We start from the raw sequence: 22,818 nt of genomic DNA, 5'->3' as shown, positions 1-22,818 counted from the left end.
CTTTGATTACGGGTTCCGAGTCCTTAGACATCCTGGCTGTGAACCCAAAGGAAGTCCGTCGTTTAGTATAAAACCCGGTCCGAAACATCCACTCAGCATCAGTTCAGCTTCTCAGCTTTCTCAGTAAGCATTCAGCTATCCTTTCACAGTCCTTCAACAAACCAAACCAAAGTCTAGAAATGGCCTGCATCAAGCTGATTGGATCCCTCGTGCTGGTTCTGCTGATCGTCCTGGCCATCAGCACCACCACCGAGGCCGGATACCGCAAGCCCCCCTTCAACGGAAGCATCTTCGGCAAGCGCAACGGAAACTCCATTGGTAAGAACCATCTTCAATTCAGTTCAAATTCTAATCGTTTCTGAATCCCTCCAACAGAATACGAGGGAAATGCCAAGGTGCTGTCGGCCATGTGTGAAATTGCGGCGGAAGCTTGCCAGTCCTGGTTTGCCCAGGAACAGAAGTAATCCATCGGAATCAAACAGCTGACTGAACACCCCCCAATAACCATGTGAAAAAAAAACTTTGTATTTGTTTGTAATGTAGCCCTCTTAGTGTAAACCAGTGTACACAGTGTGACTGAAAGCAGTCGTGAACAAAAAAAACTAACCTTTGGAAGTGGAATTTGTAAATTGTTCTCTGCAGAAAAATAAAAAAGCTACCGCAAATTCGTCACCTCAATAGCCCCGAGGTAAACATAGAAAAAAAATGTTTATATACCTTGGATAACATATCACAACTCCTTTACAAGCTCCTTGAAATCAAAATAATCCATTTTCATTATTATTAAATAAAACTTCACGTATTTTTTAAAAATCAAACTTGAATCACGTATGAGGTGTAAGTTTTTCAAATCCAAATGAATCTCATTTGTTAATGACACAATGTTTATTTTTATCGTTTTTATGTTAAATTTGTATAAGTTTATGGAATATAATTTATCATTAAATATGTGCGACACGAATGCCACTGACGTGATAAAGTGTGTTTAATTAAACCACTTATAATAAATATTTATTTATTTTTTTCAAATTTGTCGATACTGGAATAATGTCAAGCTCTCAATTCTCAGCGTAATCAAAGCTGAAGATAATTTACCCAAATATCATTCCCCTTTTTTCGTCCTGTTATTCTCAGCATCGTAAAATACCGGTCCCAAATTTAACTGCACCAGCGCAGTCCAACGTAACGTGGTCCGTTCCGAAATTCCCCTCTCGCGTTCATTCATTGCGGTTGTCTGACAGATTAGAAATGTGTTTAGTAGGAATGAATGAAAGAAATAAAGAACGCGAATACACACGATAAAGTAACGGTTGCTTTACTCTCTTATATTTTGGTGCAGGAATCGTGTAATGAAAGTTTTTTCTATCACTCATCAACTTTTTAAAATATGACGTTGTGAGCAATTCTCTCAGATTTCGGTAATTCGATTTTTTTGTAATTATTAATCCGGCTGAAACTTTTTTGGTGCCTTCGGTATGTCCAAAGAAGCCATTTTGCATCATTAGTTTGTTCATATAAATTTCCATACAAATTTGGCAGCAGTCCATACAAAAATGATATGTGAAAATTCCAAAATCTGTATCTTTTGAAAATTCCTTCATGATCGATTTGATGTCTTGGGCAAAGTTGTAAGTATGGATAAGGACTACACTGAGAAAAATGATACACGGTAAAACAAATTTGGTGATTTTTAATTTAACTTTTTGTCACTAAAACTTGATTTGCAAAAAAAACACTGTTTTTATTTTTTTTATGTGTTTAATGGGACATACAATCTCAACTTTTCAGAAATTTCCAGGTTGTGTAAAAAATCTTTGACCGAGTTATGAATTTTTGAATCAATATTGATTTTTTCAAAAAATCCGAAAATTGGTCGCAAAATTTTTTCAGCTTCATTTTTCGATGTAAAATCAAATATTTTTGAAAAGCTGAGAAAATTCTCTATATTTTCCTTTTCTGAACTTTGTTGATACGACCTTTAGTGGCTGAGATATTGCCATGCAACCACCAACCCACAATTTTCTAACGTCGATATCTCAGAAACTAATGGTCCGATTTACAATGTTAAAATATGAAACATTCGTGAAATTTTCCGATCATTTCGAAAACAATATTTTCAAAATTCGAAACATTTCAAAAGGGCAAAACTTTCAATATTACGCTTTTCATCAATATTTTTTCAAAAAGTCAGCAAACATGTGCACTAGTTTAAAAAAAAATGTTACCTAAAAATTGCTATAATAAACAATGCACTTTTTTAAAAATTTCACTGAAGTACTTTTTGATTGAAAATTTGATTTTACATCGAAAAATGAAGTAGAAAAATCGGTCAAAGATTTTTTGCACAACCTGGAAAAAAATAAAAATCACCAAATTTGTTTTACCGTATGTCATTTTTTCTCAGTGAAGTCCTTATCCATACCTACAACTTTGCCCAAGACACCAAATCGATCAAAAATTCCTTGGAAAGATACAGATTTTTGAATTTTCATGCATCATTTTTGTATGGACAGCTGCCATAAAAAAAAGACCGATTTTGTAGAGAACTGCTCTGTAACATTATTTTTTTCATTTGACATTTCAAATTTATGAAATTTCAATAAGAAATGCTGTTTCATACTTTATCAGATATTTGCAAACCATATGGTTGTATGGTAAATATTATCATGTTTGAAGCATTTTATGATAGTTTATTTAATTAAATTTAAAAAGATGCAATAATATCAAGGCAGAAAATCATTTTGCATAGCAAATCCAACTTTTTACCTTTAAGGCTGTTTCACGGCAATGGTTGGTTAGTTTGAGAGATGCATTGATTCTTTTGTAAAATTGTCCGGGAAACACCATGGTGATACAATAAAATATATAGATATACAGCAATTCCCCACGAAAACAACATGAAAAAAAAAAACAAAAGTGCTCGGATCGGGCTCAAAAATTTTTTGGGGGTTCCCTGGCCGAAATAATAAGACCCATATTTTTTTTGTTTGGCCATTAGGGTGACCTACGCCGTGTTAGGGTGGTCTGAAATATGGCCATTTTCGTCGAATTTTCGCAAAAACCACTTTTTTCGAAAAATCATAACTCCTCGCCATTTTAACCGATTTCAATTGACCTATAGATGTTTGGGTACCAACATTTTTGTAATTAAGAGACGCAACTTTTGGTACCCAGACATGTATAGGTCATCGCTGAAATTTTGAAGTTATCGCAGTTTTAGTGAAAAATGTTGATTTTTTGCCAATTTCGTCATTCTCCGGTTTTTGCGCGCGGCGCGTCAAAAAACACGGATTTTATTTTCAAAAAATCATATCTCAGAATCCTGTTCATGAACTCCTCCAATTTTGTATTATGTTATGTAAAAATGTCCGGGGAATCCGATAAAAATATTTCCAGCCATAGGCTCTTTGGTCCAGACACCGTCAAAGCGGCATTTTAAAGTTTCAAACGCTCTTTTCATATGTTAGCCTAGATTTTTGAAACTTCTTACTATTTTTCTTTGAAAGCCCAACTTATCACCTTTCATTTGCGTATAAGACAATTGAAATCGGTTAAAATGGTAAGGAGTTATGATTTTTCGAAAAAAGTGGTTTTTGCGAAAATTGACGAAAATTGCCATTTTTCAGACCACCCTAACACGGCGTAGGTCACCCTAATGGCCAAACAAAAAAATACGGGTCTAATTATTTCAGCCAGGGAACCCCCAAAAAAAAATTTGAGCCCGATCCGAGCACTTTTGTTTTTTTCATGCTGTTTTCGTGGGGAATTGCTGTATATAAAGAATGAGTGAAATTCACGGTCCAAACCATAATCTGCTCTGAAAAAAAAAAACAATGGAAAGCATTTGAGGGTTGAAATTTCATTTTTAATGAATTTCTTGGAAAATTTCCTTAAAAATGCAACCAAAAGAAAGTCTTTTGGTCTTATGGCTGAAAAGTTACGTGTAAAAGAAAAAAGCATTTTAGAAAATCGTTGAAAAAGATGGCGATGCCAATGAAAGAGAGATGGTCCAATTGGCACCAAACTTGGGATTTAAACTGCAGTTGACACGGAAGACCCATATTTAGATTAAGGTATACAATTCGATTATAAAAACAAAAAAAATAACCTTAAATCATGAGAAGAGATTTTGTAATCGAATTGATATCGATTTACATTTGCTCCTCTTGACCCCGACTAGTATTCGAATAAGACCATCCAATTTTTTTCATGGTTGGAACTAAAACAGGGATGCAATTTTCTCAAATTTAGTAATGAAACACATTTGTTTAGAGTAGACTAAATTCATTTATATCACAATATACAAAATACGACACGAGTAAAAAAAAACACTTGATTGCGAATGTTGTCATACACGAGCTACGGTTCCACACTGGTCGGAGCGATTTTTTTCTTTTTCATACAAAGATTAACTTATCCAAGGTTCAACCTATTTTTGCAGACTTAGTATTTGTAACAAAACAGCTTAGTTTCGCTAAAGTTTTCTCTATCACTAGTTAGAACCATGTGATTGGTTACGAAGGCAAATCAGTGCAGATTGTTTTCCTCCCTATTCTGGATCTTTTCCTCAGTTTTAGTAAGCCTTTCCAACAATCAGTACCATGTAGAAAACACAACGAAAAAGTTACAGAATCTCTGGAAGATAAGCGATTCGGAATTAAATCGAATTTTTGATTGGGCTGGGATTCTAAAATAGACGAAGGCTCGACCAGAAACGTATCAAAATAAATATACTGCGCTTTGTGATGAACAATTGACTAACTTATGGTTAAAATTAGAAAACAAACAAACTAGGAAAATTTTGATCCGCTGGCAGAATCGGTGGAGTACTGGGCTGCAGTCGATGCAGATGCAGCTGACGTAGACGTAGACGATAAAGATTTGTTGGTTGCAGGCACTTTTCCTTGTTTGCGGAGTTCCACCACGTAGTTGCGGAGATGGGTCATGTATTCTTGCATTAGGGTTGTGTAGGCCTGGTGGGGTTGAGACGGGATAGTAAGTAAAATGGTTTGCTAAAGTGCTGAACATTTCTACTCACAGTATCTAGCACATAGCGTGGAATATAACCTTTCAGGTCTAAACAGAGCAGCCACTCGAAGATGCAGTAGTCTTTTTGGTTCTCTATCTCACGCATGGCCCAGCAGGACACTTTGTTCTCCCCTCTGTAATTATAGCAATGTTCAATAATTAGATTCTACAATAATTGATTTAACCCGAACTGACCTTATGTACTTCGTCGTCACCGGCGCTCCGGGATACTCGATACTGATCGCGGCACTAACGTATACGTTCCCACCCTTTTGCACCTCACACTCTTCAGCCCTTGGCTTGCGAACCCTAACTTTAGCTTCAGACTTTTGTTTCTTCTCCTGCTCTACCTGAGCCGGCTGCTTGCCGCCAGCTTGATGTTCCGTCAGTGCGTCCGAGAACACATCCTCCGGGTCGGAGTTGGCTCCTCCAGCACCAAAATCCTGCGCCCCAAGGCTTTTGCTCAGTGTCGAAAACGCCGTCTTTGTGTTTTGCTCGTTGCTACTAACGCTACTACCTCCTAGCTTAAACTCACTTAACGATTTGGTAATTTGAGGCGAAGCTTTGGCCGCCAAGATGCACTCATCGTCATCGCTGTCCCCATCATCGTCATCGGGCATTTCCTCCGTGACCGGAGGCAACGCCGGTGCCTGAAGATCCGTCGGGTGCAGATCGACTCCTTCTATCACGCGGCCCTCGCGGCACAGCTGCCAGCAGCGAAGATTCACGAAATCACGACACTTGACCACGCCACCACCGCCGCCGATGGTGGCCTGGTACGAAATGTCCGTGTGGCTGTCGATTTTCTGCAAAAAATTTCAGTTTTAAAATGAAGAAATAAAAATTGATTTGCAAACTCACTCGAATAATTTTCGACTCCAGCAAGGTGGGATTCCACCTGGGAACTTCTTCAATTTTGTAGTACAACTCCTGGAGAAGCTTCTTTGCTGGGTAGTGAATTTTTCCCTAAAAAAATCAACAAATTATTCATCTAACGTTCGATTTCACCCATTACTGAACCCTACCGTCAGCTTGTAGATCTTGCCAACCTTATCCTTGGTACAGCTTTGGATCGTATCGCCCTTGGATGTGACCTTCTCCAGCTTCCAGTCCGTGGACTCCAGCAGAACGTACGCCTTGCGAACGCACTCGATGCCCATCCGCTTGAATTCATCGTCCTGCAAGCAAGATTGAAAAAGTTTTATGAAAAATTAAACTTAGCAAATTCGAGATTTTGTTCCCATTCTGTAAGCCGGTACGGTGTGCAACATGCCAGAGCTGAAACGAAAGTGAAACTCCCAACCGGTCGTTGAAAGATCCAGGCAATGTGGATTTGGAATTCAAAATATTTGAAAGGCAAATGGACTAATGTCTGGAAGAACGCAGCGTTGATCGCTTATGTATACCGGAAGACGAGAAAGGGTGAAGAAATCTTTAGAGTCAACATCATTCTTTTAGATAATTCAAAACTTCCAAATACAGATTAATTTGCTATTTTCAATAGTTAATTTTCTGTATTAACTTTGAAACAGTATCCGCAGAAATATAGTGGAATTGTGAATAAATATCGAATGATGGTTGCAAAAAATTTAAAATATGTCGATTATGCAAACGGGTTGCTAAAACAGCTTTATTCGAAAACAAAGCTGTTCGATAGGGCTCATATTTTTCAGGTAAAAAAATAATAAGATCCATATTTTTTGTTTGGCCCTACGCCGTGTTAGGGTGGTCCTTGAAAATGGTCATATTCGTTGGTTTTCACCAAAAACACTTTTTTTTCAATCATAATTTCGCGCCATTTAAACTGAACCAGCTATCTTGGAATGGTTATTAGATATGTTTTAATGAAAAATAGTGGTCTCGGGACCAAAGACCTTTTCCTGTCTAAAATATTTGTGTCGGATTCTTCTATTTTTTTTATTTGGATCATTTCTCCATACAAATGTAAAAAGTGCTATGGAAATAGTAAAAAATCTGTATCTTCAGAAGGGATTGTTGTAGATTGATTAGATCTTTTCAACTAAAGAAAGCAGCCAATTTCCCGTCCCAGGAAAAAAATCCCGGGATTTCCTGTTAAAAAATATTTCCCGTTTGCATTTGGAAATTACCCGGGAATTCATGAAATTCAAGAGTAAGTAAACATTTGTTTTTTTTTAAACTTTTTGGTACCAATTTTTCCGTCACGAGATATCAAAAAATGGACCTCGGATTCGTGATCAGGGACAAAAGTTACCCCTTATGACAAAGTTTCACGCAAATCGAAGAGGGGTCGGGGCAACTGCTGTGTTAGTTGGCGGAGAATTACCCTGGTATCATAAAATATTTCAAATAGGTATTTGTAGGAAAAATTACTTCAATTCGTTCAATACTTTTATAATTTTTACTCTTTTGGTGTTTTTAAAAAGATGAAAATTTTGTAGCAATTGTGCATGGCAGAAGTTTTTATTTCAGGAAAGTTATGTTGTTTTGAAAAAATTGTAATTTTTTTAAGTTTAAAAAATACATAAATAAAAAATCATTTTGACGGTTTTCGGTTTTCACCCCCCAGACCCAATGTCACTTCTGATGATAGTATTTAAAAAAAAAACTTTTTTTTACAAAAATTGCCTTATTGTTGTTAGAGATCGTAAAGTTTATTCAAGTGTTTTTGATCGCAAATTCTATTTTACAAACAAAAACAAATCAGCAGAGTCTTTATATTCAAAAAACTTTATCGAATTGGTGTATTTAATAATTAATAAGTGACCCAAACTAAAAATACATGAAATTTTGTTTCAATTTGGAGAAAAACGAAAACTAGTTTAAGAGGTCACGGTGGCTCTTACGGCTTTTTGATAACTAAACCGAGAAGAACTTAATAACAGTGAAATAACTCCTAATGAAAGTTTAAGTTTACACATTTATAACACTGACAACAAAAATTTAACAAAATGACTGCGCAGGATCAGCTCGAGGGGAGGCATGAAGTTTGGAGTCCTCAGAAACACGTGCACTTTAAATTTTTCAAAAATAATTAGACAAAGCCGAATGGTTTCTCTCCAAAGTTTGGAAAATGTGAAAATTTTGAGCGAAATCGGTTAAGGTCGTTTTTTTATCGTTAAAGTTGGTGAAAAAAATCTGTTCATACAAAAACGTCTTCTTTAAATCGGTATTAACCCGTCAGGGCTAACTCGGATCCTTTTGCCGTCTTTGACAAAGTATTTTGTCATAGATTTTTAATTACTTGACATGGATTCGACACATTTAACGCCACCTTTTGTTTCAATATTGAAATTTTGGCTTTTCACCATACTTTTCTGCGGTTTTTCCCATACAAACTTCAATTTTCACCCTATGGCTCATGCATCCCTTTAAAACATTTTCAAGATTCATTCAATATTTTTAAAATATCCTGGAGAAAACTGTGAAGGAAATTCTGCATGCGTTTTTAGAAAAGATGAAAAAAAAAATGCAAAATCACCGTTGAAAGAAAAACGATGTCTCCAAGAAAACTGCAATAAGGTGGCTCCTTGATTGTATCGGGTTCCTTCTTGGCACTTCTGAACAACAGTTTCAGTATCAAATTCCTCATTTTTAATTCAAGTTTTGCTGCAACTTAAGCCTATTTCAACTGAACTCACTTTGACTACTGACAGAGCGATAGCTAGATCGCTCTTCTAATCTGACATCTTAGCACAGCAGATCAAAGATCGACTGCTTTTGATTGAATAAACCACATGACTATTGATGAGCAATCAATTAGTGGAAGCCCAGCGTGCATGATAAAGCTAATTAGCCACCAATGAATGATTGCCGTGCGGTTGTGCGTGCAGAAAGCCAAACATCATCAGCATCGGTTTAGTTTGCTGCCGGGCGCAACTTTATTAGAAGACCACATAATAACTCTGTTCATGTTCCCTCCGGATCTGGTCCTCTCCGGAAGACATTCAACCAACCAACGGTCACCGGTTTGGTGAAGGTGGCGTAGTTCTTTCTACGGTGGTTCCACAACTTGACCCGCAACATATTCACCTGTTCGTCCTCCTCGTCTTCGCTGTTGTGGATCGAGTCGTACGGTGAGTAGAAGTTGCCAACGCTTTCCGTTCGACCGGTTGATAGGGCTGAATTCAGGAAGGGTGCCAGCAAGGGGCTTCGAACTTCAGCTGCTGGGTTTGTGAGGGCTAAAATGAGCAGTTTTTAGATTTAAATAATTGAACCAAATGTGTATCAAATGCTCTTACCAACGTAATAGTTCCGGGCGTACCGTTCCTGAGGGATCACCCGGCAGTCCAAGAACCAAGCTTCGCCCCAGGCTAGAACGAACGAGACTACGACTAGCAGCACTTCGAAAACAGGTTGGGGCGTTTCTGTCCACTGTGAAAGAAGAATCGGATTTCAATTAGTCAACTTCTGGACTGTGGCTTATCAAGTCAAAAAAATGCTTACACTGTATGCAAAAACTTTGTAGATTAGAAAGGCGCACGACCCGGTGGTTGAAAGCTGCCGAAAAGAGAATATAGTTGATGTGATGTAATATAGACAATCCTAACAAAAAACATATTAGAAACAGTAGCAAAATATCTACTCACAGCGATAACGATCCAGTGATTCAAGTGGCACAGCCCGTAGAACAAGATTAAAAATATAAACCGCATCAACGCGATGACGACCACATCGAACAGCGACTTTTCGATCGTGTAGTGCAGCACCTGCGTCTCGAGGGCGTGCCGGATGTTGTCACCGGTGATCATCACGCAGATGATCCACAGCAGCGAGATAAACACCACATCGAAGGTCACGAACAGGCAGAAGAACCGTCGAACCACCGACATGCGACCCTCGTCCATGTATCCGGCAATGAAGTCCTCGCTCAGCAGGTTCACCATGTGGGACTGCGAACGGGGCACTGAAAACAAATCAAAACCGAATTAAATCATCATCAAGTCACACCCCTCAAGAAACTTACATCCGGACGGTCCAGGGCCGAAGCTGTGCAGCGACGATGGAGCCGAAATGCCCGGAAAGCCGGCAAACTGCTGCGACTGGAACTGTTGATACTGCTGTTGCTGCTGGTGCTGGGCTTGGGCGTACATCGAGTGTACAGCTGACCTGATGTCATCGTCATCGGTCATCATTGTGGTGAAGAAGCGGGGTCACTTCTTCCTCCGGGGAGGAAGGAGTTGGTGGTGGTGAAACGCTCAAACGCAGAATTATGTGGAGTCTGTTTTGTTTTCGGTGGGAAAAAAAGTAAAAGTAATAAATTGATAACGGCAAATAGGGGAAATATACCCATTTTAATCACACTAAGCCGTTCGACCAATTCTCATCACTTTTACCGTTTCTGCTATTAAATCAACATTTTGAGATGTTTCAACAATGGAGAGTTGCTTGCTCACTTTTATTTGAACTATTTATTACTTTGGAACAGTCAAAAACACTTTATGAAAGCTGTAATTCATGATCAAAGTGCTGATAGGCCGATAATAGAAATAGGCTGACAAAGGGTATAGTTCCCCTAATGAGTGTTGGGTTCGCCGAGACTGGCAGTGATTGCGAATTTCTAGGCTAAACGATTAACGAGCAAAGTTTGAAGATTATGAGAATGTTGATGTGCTGAGGATGTGTGGTTTACAAAGAATGAACATAGAGGAAACATCAACTGGGTGAATTGGGATACAATATGTGCTCTGATAACTACTGCCTTTTTTAATACAATAACCATTCACTCCAGGTGTTGGGATTACAATTACATCATTTATGAATCAACTCTAAAACTTTATCTTTTTACGGTTGAGGCAGAGAAAGTTAGTAATAGTGGTTAGTATTGAATATATTTTGCTCTAATTTAAAAATATTTCCTTTAAATCTATTGACACAACAATAACGACCCAAGTAACATTTTTTCCAGGAGTTCTACAAGAGCTCTTCAAGATAGCTACAGCATAAAAGTTTGGACCGTGGTAGGATAAAACTCTCTTCAAGTACTCTTCCAAACTCTTGAAGATGTTACCCGTTATAAAAAAAAGTAGACATTGGTTCATTTGAAAAACTGATTTGAGCTATATTTTTATATTTTCTCAGGATATTCAGGTTCTTTCAAGATAAGCATTATAAGTGTTCACTAATATTCCAATTGGAATTCAATATACGGGTATTTCAAACTTCCAAAGTCATTCACCCAAAGTCATTCAAATTTAAGGTTGAAAAACTTGTAGTTTTTCTTTCGAGCTGGCACTTTTCTTATACCGAACAATTACAAACATAACAAAAACTACCAGATTATTATCAACAACAGTTTTACAATACTTGTAATTGTTATAAGTCTCATTTTTTTGCCAAAACTATTTTAAATTAATTCCAACCTTGTTCTTGCACGATCTTGTTGCTCGATTGGAACCCCGATTTGACAGTTCGATTGGAACCCTAAGAGTGACATTTCGCCTCTCCATATAGGCTCTCTACTAAACTACGCTAAATTGATTTAAAATTTTTAAATCCAAGATGGCGGCCAATATGGTGGTAGCGAAGCATTGAAAAAATGTGTTACGATGCCGGGAGTGAGTAACAACAATGTTTCACGTAACAAAGAATATAGTTTTATTACACTAATTATACAGAACTAACTACTCAAATAAACAAGTCTGCTTCAGCCGGCGCGCGTGCACTGAGTGGCGATCACACACGCGGATGTTGATGCTGTCGCGATGACAGCTTGACGTTGGAGGCGAATAGGGTGGTACCCCAACACCTCCCCCTTTTTAGAAGAAGTTCGGACCGTAGCGGACCAGCGCCATCCTCGGTAACCATCCTTGTCGACCCTCGCAGAAGCGCTTCACCACTCCACACCTGAAGTCGAAAGCGTTGTTACAGTTGAGAATTCCACACCTTAATACGTCCACACGTCCTCTGTTTTCTCCGGCAATCCTGCTGCTGCTGTGGACTTCGTACAACTGAGTGCACACCGAAACCTACAGTGGGCTGGAAAACGATGCTGTTTTTGATGGCCAATTCTTGAACTCCCCGCGAGAGACGGTGGAGGTATGTTTGTGTTTGGTGGCCACACCGGAGACACACGTAGCAGCTTTCCACCAGGGTCCCATGGCCAGGCAACGAGCAGATAAACTGTGTTGGAAGTCCTTGCTCTGGTGTTGTGCTGCTTGTTGTTCTGGTTGATGAGTAACGACGATCGTTGAATTGTTGTGAAAGTCGCCCGGAGGGCCTCTCCCCCTGTTGTTGTTGTTTTGAGTGATCGCTGGCCTGTGAGCGCAAAACACTCCGCGGGTCCGTTTGAGCTGGAACCGCTGCGGTCGGACCTGACGGTAGGTCGACCTGGATGAACGTCCTTGTTGAACTGGCGGAAGAGCACTGGGATGGATCGCGTGCCAGGCTTGGCGGGCGATACCCACGGGAAATGCTTGACGATACCCGTTGTGATGTGTCTTCCAGGACGGACTACTGCTGCGTGACAAACCTTCGATTGATCACCAACCAAGATGTCATCGGTGTGCCTTGTGCCGCTGAGAGTGCCGACCGTGTTGTTCACCAACTGCTGCTGATCCTCCGGTGCTGATGTGTTATCCGGGGTGTGTGTTGTGGTGATGATTGGTGGCTGCTGCGGACCGATGGCTGGCAGGGTGGTGCTGCTGCGCTCCGCCATCTTGTTGAAGATGGTCTCCGATGGGGGCAGCTTGTGATGATCGAGGGTTTTGGTGGCAACCGGCTGAATGATTGCTGAGATGGATGAATTTTGCTTCTCCTCGGCTGGAAGCACGGCCGCGTGCCTTCGTGGTTGCCGGATCTCCTTCGCTTTCTTCGCACCGAACGAGCCCTCGCCAGAAAAGTCCACGTGTGCACAGGTGTCGGGAACGTCCTCTTGTGCCACCAGCTGGACAACGGGCAGCGGCGGAACGTTCAGTTTCTCCATGAGGTTTCGTTGCTGATCCAGGATTTGACGAAGCTGGTGCATGGTCCACTCGTCCACCGGATCTGTTTCGAACAGCGAATCCTCCATGGCGAACATAACCTCACCCGAGCGCGGAAGTTTCTTCTGCGAGAATCGCGGCGAATTCCGCGAGGAACCGGCCACAATCCTCGTCGCCAATTGTTACGATGCCGGGAGTGAGTAACAACAATGTTTCACGTAACAAAGAATATAGTTTTATTACACTAATTATACAGAACTAACTACTCAAATAAACAAGTCTGCTTCAGCCGGCGCGCGTGCAGTGAGTGGCGATCACACACGCGGATGTTGATGCTGTCGCGATGACAGCTTGACGTTGGAGGCGAATAGGGTGGTACCCCAACAAAATGCATTTTCTTTTTTAACGAGCAATCAATTATTCAAATTCGACTAAAATAGGGTTGCAGAACTCGAACTCGAACTCGGCAGACGGTAATAACATAATTCATGCCATTTCAATAAAAAATCGTCAGCTGTGTGCTATCTTGTGACAACGACCATTTAGCACTTTTCGAGAAAATCGATTTTTAAAGTTTGATGATAAATATTTTCAAAACTATGAATGGTAGAGCCAAACCTTTTGAAGCAATCGGTTCATAAACTATCGCTTAACAAACGCTCCAAGTTTCAACTAATTTGGTTACACCAATTAAAAGATACAGTAAATTCTGTAAACAAAAATCTGAAAAGCACGTGTCACAAGTTTGTTTCGAAAGTATAATTGTACTACGTGTCACAAGTGTGCACAGAATTATCATACAAACTAAAATAGGCTTAAATCAATAGTTTAACCGACTAAATCAGTATATTTTCAAAAACAAAAGATTGCATTACCTTCAGAAAATGTGTATCAATATAAATTTGTGAAAAGCCAGAAAAAATTTCCACATTTTCCAACAACATGTATGACGTGTCACAAGTGTGCACGATCATTTTGATGATAAATTGGTCTATGTCACAAGTGTGTATTGCGATATCCGGGAAACAGAAACGAGTTTCCGAAATCGGGTTAAATCATCTTGTAGTGTTTGTTAAGTATAGCAAAACGTCATCATTAACTCATGTTCGACCAAAATGGTCTATGTCACAAGATAGCACACAGCTGACGAAATACTGTTTACATAACAGAAAATTTTATGGAATCTTCTTAACAAGTCCATTTGTGAATAAGAATACAATAACAGTTTATGTAATCATAACAAAATTTGTTATTGGTCTGATACTGGTTGAAAGCCAAAACAACTTGGGAATAACATTTTTTGTTATGGAAGAATAACTTCAATTGTTATTTGGGTGAACGGATTAGATTTTAAAATAACAAAAAATAATTACAAAAATATGTTCGAAGAATAATTAAAAATGTGACAACCTAATAACAAAAAAAAAATTATAACGACGAATAACAAATCCTGTTATAAATAACATAAAATGTTATTGGGTATTTTCAAATATCTAAAAATGTTATTCCCAGGCTATTTCCGTCTGATCGGGATGAAACTGCTATGCTTCAAATCTGTATGTTAAACTTTTCAGAGTTCAAATGGGTGTATTAATGAACTTTTCAAAACATTGAATTGTGGTGACGATCATTAAGCTGCCAATGAGTGTCAAAAAATATTGCTTTTCGAAACAGCTGCTGAAAAGTTTAAATTTTCAGCTCTTGTATGAGTGTTATAATGTTTTCAATTGCACAAAATGCACACAAACTTCAATGAAATAACTTTTTTGAACTTGAACAAAATGATATAACTTAGAATAATACTTATATTGGCCTAAGCTGGCTTTTAAATAAACGTGAATAACAAGGTTTCTTAACGTTATGTTTACAAAGCACTTAAAACAATCTATTTACACTCGTTATACGCAAGCTGAATGTGCCCTTATTTCCGTTTTCTAAACAAAAACACGAATGACTAATAGGATAAGCTACGCAAAAGACATCGAACATAGCAGACTAGAACAGACGAAAATTGTGCGGGTGAACGTAATCGGGTCAAATATTACCAGAATCGTCCTATGGATTGTTCCCCGGTGCATATTTCGATACAACTTATAGCAGAGGATTCATTTCCGAGGTCACAAAACCTTTCTAATTGCTTGATGGTGACTTATGGCAGAAATGAAACTGATGACGTCGGAAATTGAACTAGGTTAGTAATTTCGAAAGGTTCCGCTCCGTTCCAGTGGCGGACCTCGGCGTGGCCGAAGTGTCCTTCCCCTTGGATCACCGGGACGCCACACTTCATACGAACAGAACGCGCGATGCAAAACTAAACAGTATAAAAATCAACAGCAAAATCAAGTAAAAGCAACACTTCACGACCTGCAGGCAGACTGTTTTCATTTTGATCTTCCTCTAACGATTGATAACTTGACTTTTTTTTTACTTCAACTTGCTTCCTTTCTTCGTCTTTGTTATGTTACGGATAAGGAGGAACCTTCCAAGGCTTGGTTTTCGTTCCGCACCCTGATTGTAGTTGCTGTTGTTGTTGCAATGTGTCACCAGTAATTGCACTATCCGTCTGTGGCGAAAGTTACACATTCAATCGACAATATCTTGAAACTAACCGGATTTGTCAACACTCAGAGCATCTTCAAGTAGCGACCAATGGTTCCCGCAAGGCATGAATCGAATTTCACTCTTTCACTCGATTGTTTCGCACGGCTTTGGGCAAGTTATTTGCTAACAACGTTCAGTGATACGCCAAAACAATTTTCTTTATTTTGCCAGACTATGACAGTTGGCTCAAGCTGACAGAAGCACGAGAATGTTTTAGTTTGAAGCGAAAACAGAAACGGCTGTGGTGATTATAACAGAAGGTAATGGAAATATGTAATATTCTGGCAACACGGTTCACAGAGTTGCTCTGTGGTTCAAACATATCATTTAATTTATAATTTTTATTCTTTTTAAATGGTATGAAACAGATAAATATAAAAAAAGAATAAATTAACTGTCCCAAAAAAATACGTTTTCAAAAAGTTCTAATTTTAAATGGAAATTTAAGTGCAATCAACTGATATCAATTGAAAATGCATTCCCTGCGTTTGGAATCATTCTCAGCATGTTAGGATTATTTCAAAAATCTTTTGAATTTTGTTCAATTTTCACTTTAGTTTTTTTTTTTCGCAAAACATTTTTTTTCATCAGATTTTCCATTTTTTTTAAATCTAATGATTGCATCTCAACTGTTCGGGTGTGTAAAGCATTTTCCAATGGTTTTTTTTCATTGAAATTGTGAAATTCTGGTTTGTAATTTCAATTAATATATATTTTTTTTGTATTTAAGGCTGGTGTAAATTTTGAACAAAACTTATGATTTGATAATTATACAGTTTGATTTCAGTAAATCTTTGGTCTAAGATTTAAAATACATCTTAATTTCAATAACAATTGCAAAACTTTAAATTTCAAGCAAACGTGTAGAAAATTAAAGTTAATGAGGGATCATATTTTGAAAAATTTACGGATTTCCCTTTTGAAATTGCCGAAATACATTTAAATTAAATTGTTTTAATCACACTCTGTTTGTGAATACAAAAAAAACTTTATCATTTTATGTTGCAAAGAATAAAATTGATCAAACTAGCATCACTGTTTGTGGTGAGATGGAGAAAAAATAATGGAAGGACCATTCAAAAATTACGTAATGTAACCCTTGCCATATTCAAACTCCTGCTTCTCTTGAAATTTAAGTCAAGAAAACCACAATTTGTATTATATTTTGTCAAGTTCTCCGAGTGAGCAACGTAATATGTGAACGATTCCTTATTTTATGGTTTGACCACTCGCCATGCGTTTGCTGCTTTGGTAGTAGTATTATAGCATGCTAAGTTAAAACGTTCGTTGCGAAAACTGACATGTAGCACACGCAATAAAATTATAGCATGCTTATTGACTGGTTTGCCATAAAATTTATGAAATTTGAGCATGATAGCTGGATCGAGTTATTCACGCATAGAAAAAAACAGTAAATAATTTTATTTTATTTGTCGTATTCAAGCATAATCTTCTTAAAAATCGATATTTTGTTGATAAGAAAATTTTTATCTTTTTTTTCAAGAAGATTAATAAAAAAAATATCGAAGATACTAAAGATTGGACTGGTTTGCTGAGATACAGCTTCCGAATGAAAAATCACACAAAAAAAATTTTAGTTCATCAAAATAACGTTAGTAAAAGTAAAATTGGATGACTCTTTGGTCATAAGAAAAATACGCACAAAATTTCGACCAAATAAAATAAGTCTCAGAGAATAGCTCTTATGCAATCTTAAAATCATGTTACCTATAAAAAATATGGAAAATTTTAAATATTATAAGATTATTCTTTTAAGTTAAAAGATTTCGAATAGTTAATTCTACATACTGGAACTCCCAATAAAAAAAGATTCCTTGCAAAAGCATCAAGTTCAACAAACTATCAATGCGCGCGTATCAGCAAACAAACTTTATGTGGTCTTTTTAGTTTGCACATCGAAGGCCGTACCTGATTCGAAAATGATTATAATTTCAAATTTATAATTATCAGTTGGCCAAACTTCGCGATCTAAGAAACGCAACCTGTCTTCTGGGCTCTCACCTGATCTCCACCGACAACGACAACAGAACAGAAACTTAGAAGTCAGCAGCAGCAGGCAGCAATGTCTACACGCCCCGTTCAAACATTTCCCCTCGAGGAAGGTGCGTGGTTTGTAAATTCAGGTACGACGACGACGACCTTCCCACCCGAGGACCTGGGAGCATCCTTTCGAAAAAATTCAAATTTGGTAGCTGCTGTTGTTATATTTTTTTGTTGTATGTTTGCTGACCACTTGTTGCTTGCCCTGCTGCTGGCCAGGCAGTTGTCAAGCCTTTGGAAATGTGTAGTCCCTGTGTGCCACGGCAGCATGCAGACAAGATGCAATCGTTGCAATGAAAAGATGCAATTAGTCTCGCCATTATAAACGACGCTACTGTTTGCGCGCAACTTTTTTTGGACGAGTGTTGTTAGTGGCAGGATTCTGATTTGCGTATGTGGGCAAAGCATGGCAGAAGGTAGGGTGGCCTTTGTTGGTACTGGACATCATTGGTAGGATTAGTGATTTTCAACCTGAATCTGTGCTTCCATAACTAAAACTGGAAAAAAATATAAAAGTGGCAAATTTGTTAACGCTAAAATACATTAAATACAATGTTTTAAATTGGGGCAATTCTACAACTTTGTAGAACATTATTACACTCTCAAAAATAACCCTGAAAAGTTAGAAAAAACAAGAAATTTTAAAATAAGACATTTTGTTTTAAATATGCAGATTCAAAAATTACATTAAATTTCCCTTAAAATGAAATGTTCTAAATTTTTTTACAGCTGACCTATTCTCTACCAAAACTGGAAATGGTTTTTTTTATTTGGCTCAAACTTTGTGGGGACCTTCCCTATAACCAAAGAAGCTTTTTTGTGTCATTGATTCACCTATGCAAGTCTCCATACAATTTTGGCTGCTATCCATACAAAAATGGTACGTAAATATTCAAACAGCTGTAACTTTTGAGTGAATTTTCTGATCAATTTGGTGTCTTAGGCAATGTTGTTGGTATTGTTGAGGACTATTGAGAGAAAAAAGGTACACGGAAAAAAATTGCAGATTTTTAATCAATTTTTTTTTCTCAAAAACTCAATTTCCCAAAAAACGTATTTTTATATTTTCGAGATTTTTGTATATGTTTTAGGGGACAAAAATCCGCAACTTTTGAGCTATAGAGAAACATGGTCAATAAATCTGCTGCCGAGTTATGAACTTTTGAAAAAATAGTATGTCTTGGAAAAAAACGAAATTTCATGCAATAAAAAAATTAATGTAAAATTGAATTTCCAATCGAAAAGTACTTAACAGATTTTTTGATAAAAGGCTCTGTTTTCAAGACATAGCCACGGAAAATTTCATTTTAGCAGGTTTTTTTAACATTTTTAATTTTTTTTAAATTTCTGAAAATTTGTTATAAAATTGTCTAAGAGACATTGAAGATCTGACCTCTGGTTGCTGAGATACAGCGGCTTAAATAAATAGAAACAGCAAAATTGAAGTTTTCAAAGTCTCACCCAAACAGCCCACCATTTTCTAATGTCGATATCGCAGCAACTAATGGTTCAATTTTCAATGTAAAATCATGAAACATTCGTGAAATTTTTCGATCTTTTTGAAAAAAATATTTTGAAATCAAGACTAACATTTTAAAAGGGCCAAACATTGAATATAACGCCCATTTAGAATGCCAGTCTTGATTTAAAAACCGCAGAGAACGGATCACTTTTCACTGAATCTACAGGGCAAGACGGATGCGTGGACACACCGTACCAAACGCTCAGATTTATGTTTGCATTGGTGTTGTGTAGGGTGAGTGAAGTGTAATAACTTTTCGTTTACAACAGGGGTGCCCAATCGTTTGGCCCTGCGGGCCAGATCTGATTTTTCTGAAGCAGTAGCGGGCCGGAACTAATGTTTGATAAACGTTGAAAATGGATGGATTACTGGATTACAACAAAGAAAAACAAAGATACCTTTAAAAATTAAAATTTCATAATAAATAGAATTTATTTAAACGAAATTTGGATTCAAATCTTCAAAAAACACTTTTTGTGGTATTGTGCACATTTATGCAAATATCTAACAAAATATTATAAAATGATTTGAAACACACACAAAATTTAAAAAGTTATTCTTAAAATTTATTCAAACAATTGAATTTTGTTTTGCTATTTTGAGATTTTTTTAATATTTCATAAATATTTGCAGCGAACTTCGTGATTTATACATATATTTTGCTTTTTAAGCTTATTCTTGGCAATATTTCTGTTACTTAAAAGTTTTCTAAAAACTCATCATTTTTTTCTAACTCATTTTAAATAAAAATCAATTTGAATAAAATGGCGCAGAACAGAAAAACTAAAATTTGAAGTAAAAATATTCAAAATTGTAAGAAATTCAATATAAGAATTATTCTGTACAACAATCCAAGTTTGTAATCGTTTATTTCTCAATTTAACGAAATTGTGAATTATTTTTTCTTTTCCTAGTTTTCAGTTTAATTTTTGATTCTGAAAACATCAATATGATAAAATGGTAAAAATTAAATTCAAACATAAAGAATGTTTGAATTTGAACTAAAACATTGCTAAAGCATAAAATAACAGCTAAATTTTCTCAATTCAATTTTTGTGAAATTATGTGAAAATTTGATCACAAGTATTTTTTTAAAATCTTGACTCTTAATTTATTTATCGAATATTTCATTAACTGCCTTAAGGGCCATTGATGGAACTATTTTGAAATGCCGTCGCGGGCCGGATGAAATAGCTTCACGGGCCGGATCCGGCCCGCGGGCCGTACGTTGGGCAGGCCTGGTTCACAATATTTAAAAAAATATCATTTGTCATATAATAATTTACCTTGATACCTTGCTGAAATATTAAAAATGATATCAAAATTGAGGACGGGCAGTTATAGTACCGTAACTGGAGGTTTAGTATTCTACTATCGTTTTTCCTTATCTGAGTTCGCTCTGTTTTGATGGTTTTCTTATTTGCACTAATATCACCAAACAACGATTTCGAACAGAAAAACAATTTTTTCTTCTAAATCTCACGCACCTGCAGCTTTTAACCCTCTAGACGGGCTTCGATCTAAACAATCGCTAAAAATCCATTTTTTACCAAATTTTTGATCTTAAAAAAGCATTGGAAAGAAGAACTCTTAAAATTTTATAAAATTTAAGGGTCGGAAATTTGACTTGTTTTATGTGACTCTGCCAATATTTTAAAATGTCATTTTTTTGGGTCAAGTTTGGCTGTGTTTAAAACTACCATTTCCTATATTTTAAGTAAAAAGAAGTATGCAGTATTTTTTCAGTGTCCCAGACTATGCCTCTACGCATTTTTTCACAATTTAAAAGATAATGGTGCCATTCTAGAGCAGAAATGTGAAACATAATCAAAAAAGTGACTGTAAATCATGAAAAAATTAGAAAGGTAAAATTTAATGATTGGAGGTAGTAGAATAGGACCAATATTTCCAAAAACATAAATAAACTAAACAAGATAAATGCAAACCAGAAAAACATTAAACAAGATATGTAAAGTTTTTTGTAGAATTAAAGTTGCTCAAAATGGCCTCCTGAATACGGGAAAAATAAGCATTTTCGAAAAAAATGGGCAGTAGAGGGTGAACTTATTCCGTTTCATTCTTTAAAATAGTTCATCAAAAACAAAAATTAAAAAGGCGTTTAACTTTGTAAGCAACACTCCTCCGATAATCTTCGGAAACATGGAACCATCAACCTCTTCCGATATGTTTTACCAAACTTTCTGAGATTCCACAAAAAATATAAGTCTATTACAAAAGCTTCTTTTGTTCCGAATAAAATGGAATATTTTATGATGGTTAAGTGAAGCACCAAAGAAGATAAAGTGATAATTTCGAAAAGATTGAAAAACCCGTCAACCCAGGAAATTTACTGAATTTGTATGGATATTTTTTGGAACTGGACACAAAGTTGAAAGTATTAACTGTGTAAGATTCACATAATTCAGTTTTCAATTCATTTTTATGTTCCCATATAGAGAAAAAAAAATCAAAATACTTGATGCCATCAGTGCAAACCATTAGGTCTAATAAAGGACATCCACCATCACAGTCCAAGGTTATTCCACGCCGGCCAGGATGCAGTTTTCTCACAGAAGCAAAAGCTGTCGGTGGAACAATCAGATTTAAATCATTGCTGATGCCACTCGGGGGCAATTCTGTTCGCCGAATTTGGGGTCGAAAGTTTTGCCTCTGATTTTCTTCTTTTCTGTGTGCGGACTCGGTTTTTTTTCCAGAAGCGGGCGGTACCGCTGCCCAAAAGCTGCCAAAATGACGCCAAAACGCCAAGATCCCAAGAAATGAAAAAGAAAAGTCTCAAAAATGAAGCTGGTAGCAGGCCGCTTCTGGTGCCACTGCGTGATATTTTTTTCTGAGATTTTGAATGTGATTTCTGGATGGCAAATCTTGAAATATTCCGTTTTCCTTCGGGGCATTCCATGTTCTTGGAAGATTTGAAGTTGGAGGCGTTTCCCTCTCTACCGTTTGCGGGGTTTCTCCTTTGTTAGTTCAGCTTACTGATATGGGATTTTTTATTGCGTTTTTTGTTTAGAACAACCGTTTTTAACATCGCTCCACTGAACTAGACCCTGCAGCAAGGAAAAATGTTTCTTCTGACTAATGCCTATAAAATATGACGTGTCTGGAAGCGAAAGATCTCATCCTTTGTTTTATTCTATAATTAAAAAGATTTATGACAAAAAATGTTTCAAGCAGATACTGAAACAGCAGTAATTTAAGATATTACTTTCATTCTAAGCTCTAGGAAATTAATTTTCGTAATAATTGTGGTTTTTTTCTTGAAAAATAGTAACTAAAATTTTCAAATCAATTTTCCTACATAATGTAAGTACGTCTTGAAAAATGTTTAAGATATCACAAAGTGCAAAAATTATGGTAAAATGAACGAACATTTAAAGCTTCGTGAATTTTGAGACCATACATTGGAAAAAAATGATTAATTTCATGAAAAAATCTGGAAACTTTTAGTTTTTTTTTTTCGGAAATTTACCATCTTTTCTTTGATTTATGGTCCTAAAGTTCAAAAAGTTCGAAGTGTTGGTTTATATTTATCAAATGGAAATCACATTGTTATTGTTTCCTATCAAAATGTTATTTGCAATATAATCTTATTGTTGGCAAAATTGCGGCCAAAATCATATTTTATAGAAACCTTGATGGGTTTTGGTAATAATAAGAAGATCAATATATTGAATTTTTGTTCCAAAA

General features: G+C 36.8%; 2 protein-coding genes across 2 annotated transcripts; one reads left to right on the top strand and one right to left on the bottom strand.

Annotated features, from left to right (window-relative positions):
* On the top strand, positions 1-668 carry LOC120416049 (SIFamide-related peptide). The gene is made up of 2 exons (XM_039577710.2): positions 1-318; positions 376-668. The coding sequence occupies exons 1-2, from the start codon at positions 180-182 to the stop codon at positions 462-464; spliced, it is 228 nt and encodes a 75-aa protein (XP_039433644.1). The 5' UTR covers positions 1-179; the 3' UTR covers positions 465-668.
* Positions 669-4,267: 3,599 nt separating this feature from the next.
* LOC120416056 (steroidogenic acute regulatory protein-like) lies at positions 4,268-15,287 on the bottom strand. The gene is given in 12 exon segments (XM_039577718.1): positions 4,268-4,973; positions 5,039-5,074; positions 5,077-5,162; positions 5,224-5,834; positions 5,890-5,994; positions 6,054-6,206; positions 9,040-9,188; positions 9,249-9,381; positions 9,454-9,507; positions 9,597-9,913; positions 9,974-10,228; positions 14,975-15,287. Coding segments are annotated over 11 exon segments (2,067 nt in total). The 5' UTR covers positions 10,143-10,228; positions 14,975-15,287; the 3' UTR covers positions 4,268-4,719.
* Positions 15,288-22,818: the final 7,531 nt, after the last annotated feature.

Source organism: Culex pipiens, chromosome 3 (genome assembly GCF_016801865.2).
Source record: "Culex pipiens pallens isolate TS chromosome 3, TS_CPP_V2, whole genome shotgun sequence".
Lineage (NCBI taxonomy): Eukaryota > Metazoa > Arthropoda > Insecta > Diptera > Culicidae > Culex > Culex pipiens.
The sequence above is the reverse complement of the archived record's forward strand: the minus strand, read 5'-3'. Positions and strand labels throughout refer to the sequence as shown.